General features: G+C 43.6%; 1 protein-coding gene across 1 annotated transcript in view; it reads left to right on the top strand.

Moving 5' to 3' along the window:
• The window catches only part of LOC6588931, a 119423-nt gene that overhangs the window by 87816 nt on the left and 19042 nt on the right, over nucleotides 1-12565 (top strand). Inside the window, exon 4 of the mRNA XM_026989216.1 lies at nucleotides 475-671. Coding sequence (XP_026845017.1) covers nucleotides 475-671 — 197 coding nt within the window. The remainder of the gene's footprint in view (nucleotides 1-474; nucleotides 672-12565) is intronic.

The following is a 12565-nucleotide window of genomic DNA, read 5'->3' as shown; positions in this document are numbered from 1 at the left end:
AAATTGATGTGCTTCTCGCTTTCTTTCCTTTTTGGCTCTCTCTCTCTCTCTCTTTTGGTGGTTTTGTGGTTAAGTAAATCACTTAACGGGCGGTAGCCTTCATTAATAATCCGTCTGTCGCACATGGTTACTGCAGCCAGTACTTCTCCAAATACCCCTCATAACGATGGGCGTATGGGATTTCAAAAGATTTATGTTTCACCAAAAAAAGGAATTTCATTCCAGTAGTTCTTTGAAGGTCTTTTGGTCTGTTTTTCTTCGATCTTGAGGCTACAAGTTCTTCAAGATTTCCCTGAAAAGCAATACAGCTGATATTTCATAGTGGTTTAGCTCCAAAAACCTTTCTATCCTCCACTAACAAGTATCCCCTAGTCGTATATTTTGTTCTTGGCTTTCGTTACTTATTTTTTGGCACTAAATCCTTGTCTCTGGCTATCCATTCTGATTCGTACCATTTGTCTCTCTGTTTTGCAGCTGGTATCGCGAGGGCAGCACCGTACCACTGCAGTCGTATGCTCTGAAGGGCGGCTCCAAGAACCACTACACAAACGCCACACTACAGATTGTGCCCAGGCGGGCCGACGATGGCGCCAAATACAAATGTGTCGTCTGGAATCGTGCCATGCCGGAGGGCCATACGCTCGAGACCAGCGTCTCTCTAAACGTCAACTGTGAGTACGACTAAGAGTACGAGTTCTAAGAGTACGAGTTCGAGTAGATGTTAAATGGGGTTGGGGCCACGGGGTCAAAAATTTGTCTATGAAGTTTGTCCTAAGACCTTTTAGATTTATATCAGATTTTTGGTTAATTTATTTGGCATCAAAGGGGGGTTTGTACTACATATTTTCTAAAGCCTATAGTAGGCTTTGTTTCGACTGTTTTCTCTCTAGAATTTGTTTCCTTGATTCCTATAAGCAGTGCCTTATCTGTTAGTCAGTTTTAGTTTGTGTTTCGAGTGAAAGCAACAAAATTTCCGACTTTTGTAAATTTATTTTTTATTTTTTTATACCCAAAATTTTGTGTGATTTGCTTTTGGAATGTCGTAGTGGTCTCAAAACACGTCGCTAATCCTGGTTTGTGTTGGCAACGGATCACAAAGTCTCTCGATTGACCCAGGGAGCCATTGGCGGAATAATGTGCCATTGGAATTCTTGGAAGCTATTGATTTCCATCGAATGGGTGGATGAAGAGTGTCGACATTGGTTCTACTCCCGCGCCGCCGTTCCCATCGCACACCATGGGTCCCGCTCTCCAGCAAGGTGAATGCGTTCAACTCAAAGGATGTCCCTACCGTCCTTTGTGTGTGCGAGTGCCTCAGTCGAGTCTCCTTTTTATGCCAGATCCTGCTCGGGGACTATGGTTTTCTGGATTCTTGGGAGTGACTGTCGTTCTATGCGTAAGTTGGCTTCAATCTTCAATCTTCATTTGCAAAACATCTGTCGAATGCCAATTAAAAACCAAAGTGCAGCCCAAACTTCAATAAAACTACATTTATTCCTGGAAAAGTTTATTGCATTTTCCAAAGGGGGGCCCCTCCTTGGCCTCCTACTATTTTTCTTTTGTAATTAAAGTTTGGCAACTGCTTTTATGAGAACATATGCTACCAATTCCCGTAGCAAATGTTGTCGCATGATCCACGTGACCGAAAATCCAAGCACATGACAGACACATAAAGTGTCTGCAACCACACACACACACACACACACACACACTCGCACACATGTTCGTGCAACCCACTTGATTGTTAGTTATTGGACCACAGGACTACAACAGGAGCCGTCACAAGGCAGTGGGTGGTCGGCGGTCTCCTCCCCTGTCGTCTGCTTGTAGTATCAACTTGTCATATTACTTGCCCCACACACACACAGACACATATATGATGCGTCTGAGGATATTAAATGTTGAGCCAACGCTGCGTATGCGCAATCCACTTGCCACTTTTTCCACTTTTCCATTGAGTTGCATTTAATAAAAAATCGTCAACATTTTATGGAAAAATTTCCATAAAAATTTATGCACTCAAATAAAGTAACAAACTACTTTTAAAAGCAATAAAAAGAAAGAAGAAAATCACAAAAAAAAGAGAGCCGTGCCCCAGAAATATACACTCAAAAAAAAAGTAAAAGAGGCAAAAAATAAATAAATACAAAAATTAAGTTAAATGGAATTCATAAAATGTATTAAAAAAGATATAAGAATATTTGTAGGAAATATTTTTCATTGAATTTAAATATGAAATATATTTATTTTATATTTCACATTTTTTTGGCATTAATTTTGAAATCTCACGTGTGTTTTCTCCAAGTGTAGTCATAGGAAAACATAAATTGCAGTGCAAACCGCAAAAGTAGACAGCTAGCACGACCAGTGCTAGAACTCATATATGTATCTGTATCTATGTATCTATGTATCTGTATGTCTTATTTGTGTATCTTGTATCCGAGCGTTGTCGTCAGCGTAACAAATATTTATAGCCCTTGCTATTTGGCAGCAAACACAACAACAACAACAACAACAACAAGAGCAACAAAAAAATATAATAGAAAAACCACCAAAAAGTAGGAAAAATGCACGACACGATTTTCCGGATTTCCAGTGGTGTTCGACCTATGGATACCTCGCTAAATAATCGTGGAATATCGATATTTAGGGGGTACTAGAAATAGGATTATGGGTTTGTGTGAAAAGAATTTCACAAAATAGTATTTCTATGAAAATTTCATCCCATTTAAGGCACTCTTCTCTTTCGATCTTTCGTCTTTCCATCTGGAAGCCTAGATTAAAGATCTAATGTAATATATAGGCAGTGGATTGGCGGCAACATCGCTATCCAATTGGTTTATAAAGTCGAAGAAAACGGCTAATCCCTTCATATATTAAGAGTAGATTTATTGAGTGTTAAATTTATGTTGAAATCCAAGACAAAATCTCTTTAAAGGTCCAGAAATTCGGAAAGATTATAGCTGTAGGGATTAGGTGTACCTATAAATAATGAAGCTATGCCTCTATTTTCACTCTCTCGAATCAATATCCCTGTTTTGAGCACTGAATCACAAAAATTCCAAGAAGAATCACCCATAAATGATTCCAACTTTTGCTTTTTAAAGAAACCCTGCCTTTCTTCGAGCGAATACCTCACCCAGAATACCCTTTCAACTTCTTCAAATACTTCTAGAGGCTATAAACCCCTCTCCTTCTACTTCTGCAGGGTATAACTCCTCTTCTTTCTACTTCTGCAGGGTAGAACCCCTCTTCTTTCTACTATTGCAAGGTATAAACCCCTTCTCTTTCGACTTCTACAGGGTATAGACCCGAAATATAATAATACAAGAACATAAGAAGCACGAACAGACAACAAACAGAAACAAGAATAAATGAGAACAGCACAAGAGAAGGTGGAGAAGGAGAAGGCGAAAAAGAGCAAGCCAAACGGGAAGGGGGGGGCCAAGACGATAGAAAGCAGGAGGCCCTCTGCCCTGCCTCTAAGAAGGTGCCCCCCAAGTAGAACTCCTTTTATGGGTTCAAAGGCGTGGCAGTTGCAATTTTTCTACCCGACAACAACGACGATGGTATTTATGGATGCTCATTTAAAATCCATTAGCGGCAAGAGTCAGCCTAGGCCACAGAACAACAGCAACCCCACATGTGGTGCGGGGGGGTGGGGGTGGTGTGTGTGTGCCCCACTCTAGGGGTGGGGTGGGGGCGCACAAGTCAAAAGTGTGCCTCGAAGGTGCATTTGAGGAGAGGCGCCACCGGGGACATGCAACGTTCGACGTTTAACAATTGAATCGGCAGGAGTTTGGCTTTTGAATGGCTTGGCAAACGCCTTCGGGGCTGGGGGCGAGTGGCGACAACACAGTTTGACTGCCATTGTGATGTCGCAGAGTTAGGGAAGGCCTCTGGGGGCATTTCGAGATAGAAGTTCTTTAGTGAGCGAACATTTCCAATCACTCTGCTTTAAGAGCAAAGAAAGTCTTTCTACGGCTTTCATATCTCCTTGAAAATTAAAAATTAATTTAAAAAAAAAAACCTCATCATTTCCTGTCGGGTTTCACGCTCATTTTCCCCGTCTAGTTTTTGCTGGAATTTCCCAGAAAATTAGTTGCATCAGGGAAATGTCTCTGTACAGTTGGACAAGCACTGGGGTTGACAGCAGCAGCCTGCATTGAGACTGATATGAATGCGAAAGCAGAGGCAAAGACACGACTGTCGCATGACTGTGATTGTGATTGATAAGCAATTGATAGCACCAGAGGAGAGTGGGGAGAGGAGAGAGGGTAAAGGGCAGAGGGGAGTGGGGAGAGGAAGATCAAATCAAAGAGGATGTAAGAAAGAAAGCAACGAGTGTGGAAAACGGAAGGAGCAACAGCAACAGCATGAAAAATGGCATGGCAATTTTTTAATTGAAAATGTTTGCATGGAAAGCGCTGCTAACCATTTCTCCAGCTATACTTTCTCCCCGACTCTTGCCAGCTCTCTCCATCTCTGTGTCTTCTTTATAAATGTTTTTTCGTTTGCTCTTGCCGCTTCTGTTTATTTCTTTCTCCTCCTCCTCCCCCCCCCCACACTTTCTCGCTGTCTTTCTTGGTGTGTGCGTTGCGTGTTGTGCCTGCATTTGATTGATTTATGCCACAAGGAAACCCCAAGCATGCAACAACAAAATATTCGTAGAGGCAAGAACGAATCTCTTGATATCCTTAATCGTAGATATCTAATATATTCATCCGACTTTTGATTGAAGCTTTTTTAGGTATTTTTTTAGAAATTTAGAAATTTTTTCTTAGGAAATTCATAAATATGTTTTCAGCTAGAATCGATATAAATTTATCGATAAGCATTCGATTTATTTAATAATTAATCGAAAATATTTAAGATTTTAGATCGTTTCTGCCCAAGAAATCCGTTGAAATCCCCACAATATTTCCTATGGGCAATCGATGTGATATTGGTGCTGTGTTTATCGATAAATATCGATAATATGTTATTCGGAATCATCAGTAAAACCAAGAACACATAATACTTACAAAAACAATTCGAATTCCAGAAATTCGTGGAAATGTATCAATATATACCGATAAATAATCGATTATATTTTATAGAATACTTAAAAATACAATTCAAATCAAAGAAAATCATTGAAATTAATCGAAAATCACCGAAAGTCTACGAATCATCTTCGAAAAGTCATCGAAATCGATGGAAAGTCAGGGAAAGTAATCGAAATTCATCGAAAACTTATCGATATTCATCGAAATTCATTGATTTCTTGGGGATTTTCAACTGTTTGTGCTTCCACTTGGCTTCTCTCAAGCCAATGCCCCAATCTTCCTCCCACTTTAAAGACTTCCTTTGCCTTTGCCACCCCCTCTGCCTGGCCAGAAATCTCCCCGAAATCCCAGGACTTTCCTCAGCGCAAAGGGTATACCACAAAAAAATTGAGAGAGAAACGCAGAAATATATATAGTATATTTTTGGGTGAAAATAAACTTCTTCTCGATGCGTCATGTTGTCATCGAGGCGAGGACTCTGTTCGCGTTCCGTTCCGTTCCGTTCTGTTCCGTTCGACTGTTGAGTGTTTTATAACGTGGCGAAAATCCCCAAATGAAATTATTGAAAATGGAGGAGCACTCTCTTTCTCTTTAGATGGAATCAAAAATGCATATGTACATACGTATGTACATATATGTGGGGCAGGCCGGGCTTTTCAAGAGGAGCACACACACACACACACACACACACACACTCGCGTGTGTGGCAAGGTTGCGCATACGCAACGTGGCCACGCATAGACAAAATACGACGTGGCGGTGCGAGTGGGGAGTCGGCGGCTTGTCAACTTGGCATAGTTTTTCGGTGTGGCACATGTGAGAGGCACGTTCCACATTCCTTGCCTCTGTTGCATCTGTTTCGGTTTAGCAAATGCAATCTCCTGCTGCCGCTGCCGCTGCCGCCGCTGGAAGAGTGGCGGCTCCTTTTGCGGCTCTACCTCTAGTGTGTGGCGGCCAGAGGTGTGTTTCTGCCCCCCCCCGGCAGCAGCACGTGACTTTTGTTCAGTTGCATGCGGTGCACGTAATAAACCTTTTGGGCCCCAACCCCCACGCACCGCCGTATGCCCACGTTTTCTTTTTTAGCTTTCGGTGCCAGAGGGTAGGGTGGAGGGGGAGGGGGGGTGGGGGGAAGGTCCTTGGCCAAAAAGTCGCTGGCGACGAAGACAAACAGCACTCATGTGTCGCGGGCCGCTGAAGTGGAAAGCAAACCCGTTGAAAAGACATTTCAATTTGAATAAAAAGATGCTTCCTCCATGTGTGTGGCACTCTGCGGGTGCACGAGCAGGCAGGCAGGCAGGCAGGCAGGCAGGGGGCATTGATGGTGGAGTGGCTGCAATGGGATGGCGTGTGGCATGTGGCGTGTGGCGTGTGCTCAGCTGTGTGGCATGCAAATGCACCTGCAGCCTGACAATAATGCGCATTAGCCAGAAGATTGCGCGAACAAACAGAAAAGCGCAACCGACAGCTGGAAAATGCTAGAAAATTGCTTCCCCATGGCCAAATATTCAAAAGATAAACAATCGATTGGCTCAATCGAGCAGACTGAAAAAGTTATCGAACAATAACAAATACTGGTATAATTTCATGGTTTTTCGGGTAATACTTTCTTGATTTCAAAGATAGTAATCATATATCGATAGACAATGCGTCTTTAAAATCTATCGTAAATGTTATTCCAACTGTTATCGAAGATTTTATCGAAAAATATTAAGGAAAATAATCATCTAATCATCGAATGATAACAAAAACTATTCTAATTTAATAGTTTTTCGGATTAATTCGATTTAAACGATATTAAAGTCGATAGAACCAATAAATCGATCGATATAATGATCTTACAATTCAACTCAAGACATTTATCGATCAAAAAGTTAATAATCGAGAATATAATCGTGTTCAAACGAACCTGTTATTGAAAGAAATCTGAAATTAATCGATTTTGTAATCGAAAAATACGATTTTAAATCGGTTCTGCCTGAGAATGATTTCGCTCATTTCGTTTAAGCAATAAGCGATACAAAAGGCACTCATTATCGAAAATATCTTCATGAACAGAGAGAAAACCCTTTTCCATAAGCATTTTTCCATCTCTCCTCACGTTCATTTTTGTTTTATTTATAAAATATACCCAACCCCAACTATGGTACATTTATTTGAACCTACCCCTCGTCCTTCAAATCCTTCAAACACCACACTAACGGCACTCTGACAGGACATTCGAGCGAACACTCGAGCAATCCCTGGGAGCAGAGCCACAATCACATCTCACTTCAGCACGTTTGGGGGTCCCCCGTTGTTATGGGATGCCAATATCATTGGAACAGCAGGAGGCATCAACAGGAGGCGGGACACACCGCAGGACGCCACAGCAGCAGCAACAGCAGGAGCACGAGCAGGAGCAGGAGCAGTGCCGCTGTGGCTTGTCCTTTTTGATTATGCCACTGCCAAAAGGCAAAAAGCAAAGTGCCAAAAAAAGATGCGACGACGACGTTTGCTGACTTGGCAACATGAAAACCTTTTTACAGGCCACAAGACCAGCTCCAGGACGAGAACCTGTCCGAAAAACCAGGAGCTAAGGCGGTAAAGCGGAGGGGAGGCTCTCCTCGCCGCCGTCTGGCTAATGCTGCACACAATTGCAATTAGTGTCAGTGTTGGGGAGCCTTTCGACCAGGCCCTAACTTGGCAGCCACGTCCGTCCAGTTATTGGCCTGCTTTGCATAACCACAAAAGGGACAAAAAGCAGGCAAAAAAAAAGAAGAAGCGAAGACAAGTCGAATTTCCTTCTTGTTATCCTTGAAGATTTCTGCATCGGCTCGGGACAGCCAGATTTTCGTGTGGCATCAGTTTTCTTAAGCTGATTTTCAAGTTTTTCCAGCCAGCCGGCCAGCCAGCGCTTTGGCATCCTTTTTGGGACAGCCGAGTCCTGGCATTGTTGTAGTCCTGAGTCCTGCCTTCCACCTGCGAGTGCTCTCAACTTGAGACTTTTTCCAAGCTACAAGAGAACTTTAAGCCGCTTTAAGCCTGAAATTATAGAAACAAATGTTTCGTGCCGCTACGCCAAAGGATTCTTTCAGTCGAGTGGAAGATTCTTTGGGGTTGAGTGGAGGAGAGTGGAGGAGAGTCCTTGGCCGGCTTAACAGCTCTTGTGACAAAAGCAAATTAATTGCTTTGCCCCGAATTTCAATTAACTGCACTTTTTGGTTGAACCAACAGGACGAAGGGGGGGGGGGAGGGGGTGGGGGTGGGTGTGGGATCGCAGTGCATTGTGCGGTGCAACCGCAAGTGCTATAAAGGACTCCCCACAAGGGACATTCTCTTCAGCACATTGTTTTTACAGCGGACCACGTGTACTACGAATACGAAAGCCAATTCAATTAATTCCCCACCAGCCAGCATCCAGCATCCAGTGTCCAGTGTCCAGCATTCAGCAGCATATGACACCTATGGACCGGTGCACAAAGCGCAATCAAGTGCACAATAAAGTGACGCCCCCAGTACCCCTTCCCCCTTGCCCCTCCCCCTCCCCACCGCCCACTCCTCAGTGACCAAAAAACTCGGCGATAGTTTTTATAACCCCTTCGATTGCTTTACAAAAGTTTTTCCAACACTCGCAAAAAACAGCTGCATCATCAAAAGGAACAGGGGAGGGGCGGGGAGGGGGAGGTGCAGCATATTATGTACTGTTATATGAGGCATTGGATGATTTATTTTATGTCCCCATTTACGCGACACAGTACGGAACATACGTGTATAGCAAATGGATGGTTGGGGAAGGTATACTGGCAGCCCTTTTGGTGCGGCAAAGATTCCATTCGATGATTCCTTTGGAAGTCCTAGATGAACCATACAAATATAACAATAAACCTAATCTTTAACGGCATCTTTCACTAAAGAATTTCGTCAGTAAATTTTGCAAATTAGACACTAAATCTAAGGATACAAAGTGGGCGGAAACCCTTCCACTCCCACAAAATCTTTTTTTAATTTTTTACCATTTTCATGCAATTTTATTAGATTTATTTCAGTAGGATTTATAATCCTTTTTCGTAGTTTTTTGCTGTTTTATTAGTTACCAAAAGACCAAAAGAAATGAATTTGGTATTGAATCTCTTTTGCCATCACCTACTGTTTTTATTTTATTTCGCGTAGCCTCCCCTTCAAACACCGAACATTTTCGTAGACTTCATTCTTTCTTCGTTTTTCGACCCCAATAAGAATCATCTCTTTATTCATTGTCGGTTCCTTCAGCGGCTGGACGAATCCCTCTATTAATTTTGCTTCCTTCAGAGGCACGAGGAATCCCCCTATTCATTTTGTTGGCTTAATTCGAAGCTTGGCCACCAACAACTCATTTCCACTGGCACAAGAGGCAGGAAGGGGCAGGGGTAGCAATGAGGGGCAGGGCGGCATGTGGGAAAGGGCATGTATGAGGCAGCAGCACGAGGTGTTGCCAGCACGCGCAGCGGAAGTCACGTGATGTGTTCTGTGTGACACGTACGCGACAGCAGATGCAACTCCCCCTCTACCCAGCTCCCTGTGTAGCTCCAGAGTTTGTTGTAATTTTTCAATTTGGAGACAAGACAAGGAGGCAGGGAGGCCAGAGGCAGGGAGTCCAGGGGCAGGGAGACCAGAGGCAGGGAGACCAGAGGCAGGGAGTCCAGAGGTAGGGAGTCCAGGGGCAGGGAGAGAGGAGGCAAAAAGCAGGAGCAGTCAGAGGTCATAGGCAGAAATCAGGAACAGTCAGCGGTCGGAGGCAGGAACTGTAGTCCCCCGCAAGAGTCACTGCCAGAGATTCATCGCCAGAGAGAGAGAGAGACGAGCCTTAAAGTCAAACTCCGACTGCGACTGCGACTCCAACTCATTAAAATAACTCCGGCGGAGGTGTGTGATACTTCCTGGCGGGGGGGTAGGGGGGTAGGGGCACCGAAAACCAGCAACAGAAACAAGAACAACAGCTCGGCGTCCCAGTTCCGGGTTAAATAATTAAATTTCACTGCACAAAATGGCCAGCGGGCATAAGTTACGGCGGCCACGCGTACGCCGTACGGCCGGGCGTATGCGCAACGTTTCATTTTTATTTAACGCGAATGCCTAGCCGGAAGCCAGGCTCTCGTCGTCGTCGTCGTCGTTGTCGGTGGTGGCAGGGGGTGGGTGCGGGTGCGGGTGTGGGCTGTGTTCCAGGTGCAGGTTGCAACGCATATTTCATGGCACTAATGTAGGGACCCCGGTCATAAAATCACAATGTGCAAGGGGCTCTACGGCAGCGAAAGCTATATATGTGGGCGTGGCAGCATATATGTGAACAAGGTCCAACCCAAGGGGCAGGCAGGCAGGCAGGCAGCAGCAACTCATTTAAAAAAGTTGTAGGCTTCATACAAAAAAAAATATGGGAATTCCAGAAGTTAAGAGAAAATAATTAAGAATATAGAATGCCCTTTTTTCTGTGAAAATAAATAAAAATTAATGTAAGAATATTTTTAATAGATTCTTGTCACGAAAAATTATTCAAAGTTGGAGAACAGATCAGACTTTTAAGATAAAACCTGATGAATCGTTTAGATTAGTGGTAGTACCCTTTTTTCTCGAAAGCCAGGTGTTTAATGAGCCAAACGACAGGTTATTGCAAGTCAAGACAAAAGCACTTTTTTATGGGAAATATATACAAATTTCGAGTGGATATAACACCTAATTTCTGTCAGATTGCTTAGGAAGGATAGTCCCTTTTTGATGAGAAATTTAAATACTTTATACTAGATTTTTTTAGGGGATTTTTAATGAAATAAACTTTTGAGGGTATGGAAGATCCTTGAATTAAAATCTACTATCCCTCTATTCCTTGTCTGTTTATATCCCTTTATCATTTATCTTCCAAATTTCTCAACCCTTAATTATTTTCTTAAAGTCTTACAACTGCCATCATTAAATCCTTATTCCCCATTTGCAAGAAATAGAAATTATTTTTTTTTTATTTCTTTGCCAATTTTCTTGAATTTTTCTGCTCATATTTTTGTATGTAAAGAACAAAAATTCCAGAGCTTCATGGCAAATGTCAGCCGTGGCGCAGGGTCCTCTCTAGTTTATTTTTTATGAGGGAGTGGGGGTAGTTAGGGGGCGTAGATGGGCGTGCCGGTAACACCCCGACATCAGCGTGAAACTACATGGCTGGCTGGGCATGAAAATGGCCATGGTTGGGGGGGTGGGTTGGGTTGGGGTGGGGTGGAACTGGAGGTAGGGTGGAGGGGGGGTAGGGTGTTTCGGAGCATGTGTTGAAATGCAAACTTGATTTTTTGTTCTCCCTCTTTGGGTTTTTTCCCTCTGGGCGCTGGTCGCTGCTGACAAGCGTTGCTCATTAAATTTTATTTTATAATTACACACACCAGCAAACACACACACACACACAATTTACATATGTATGTGTGCGCGTGTGTTTGTATATATTTCCCCCTCATTTAGGAGTTAGGCTTTAATGTTTTGAGGCGACGCGTAATTGGGTCCCGGATAACGCATTTTTTCCGTTGTATACCCTATGCGGGCAGAGGGTATATCGATTCTGAGGGGAAGTTCGGTGTAAAAGGTACAGAAAGGAATAGGAGAATGCAAACAAAGACAGCCTGAAAACTACGCACCAAAGCTAGGTTCCGTTTGTTGTTGCTTTACTCCTCGGACGTCGCTAAAAATGAAAACCGAATCAATTGCTGGGCGACGATTCGGTCGTAGCTTTCTGCTGCCTTGTTGTTGTTGCAGCGAGAGCGAAAGCATTTGCCGAGTGCCGGGCCTCCAAGCAGAACGTCGGCGCCTTGCTTTTGCTGTTGCTGCTGTTGGGAGACCAAAGGCATGAAAGAACGTGTGCATTGCGTGGGAGAGGATCGAAGCTCGGTCAGAGCAGCGACGGAGGGAGCGGGAACAACAAATTTACGACTCTCTCAAGCACTCAAGCTCTGCTGCGACGCTGACTTCTCTTTCCTCCTTGTCTTATCTACTTTCTTGATCGGAGATCACAGATGACATCATCGAAGTGCATTTTCGCTTGCTTCAGACTAAGAAATATCCCATGAAAAGTGCCCAAATTCTACGCCAAACAGAGCGCATCACTATACTCTTTATAAACATTTCATCCCCTAAGGGTATCCAGTCTTTCCCCTCGACAAAAACCAGTCTTCCCTTTATTTTTTTGATATTTTTTTCGGTATGTTCTCGGGAACTGTTGCCTCCTCCAGGAGCTTAGACCATGACGCAGGCACATTACACTCCGTTTCACGAATTAGTGGCAGCAACAAGAACAATTGGTCGGTCGGAAGGGTGGAAGGGGGTGGTTATGGCGTTTTTTTTGGGGGAGTGGAAGGAGTCTGCAGCACACACTGTTGTTGGCGTTGGGGGTTTGGGATTGGGGGCAGGGGCAGACGGTGATTAAACTAAAGTGTTCGAAAGTTAATTGGCGCAATAACAACAACAACGGCTACAACAGCAGCAACAATTATACTTAGCCACTATTATGCCTCACGCTTGAATGGGCAGCA

This window comes from Drosophila persimilis, unplaced genomic scaffold (assembly GCF_003286085.1).
Source record: "Drosophila persimilis strain 14011-0111.01,24,50 unplaced genomic scaffold, DperRS2 tig00000191-arrow-pilon, whole genome shotgun sequence".
NCBI lineage: Eukaryota > Metazoa > Arthropoda > Insecta > Diptera > Drosophilidae > Drosophila > Drosophila persimilis.
The sequence above is the reverse complement of the archived record's forward strand: the minus strand, read 5'-3'. Positions and strand labels throughout refer to the sequence as shown.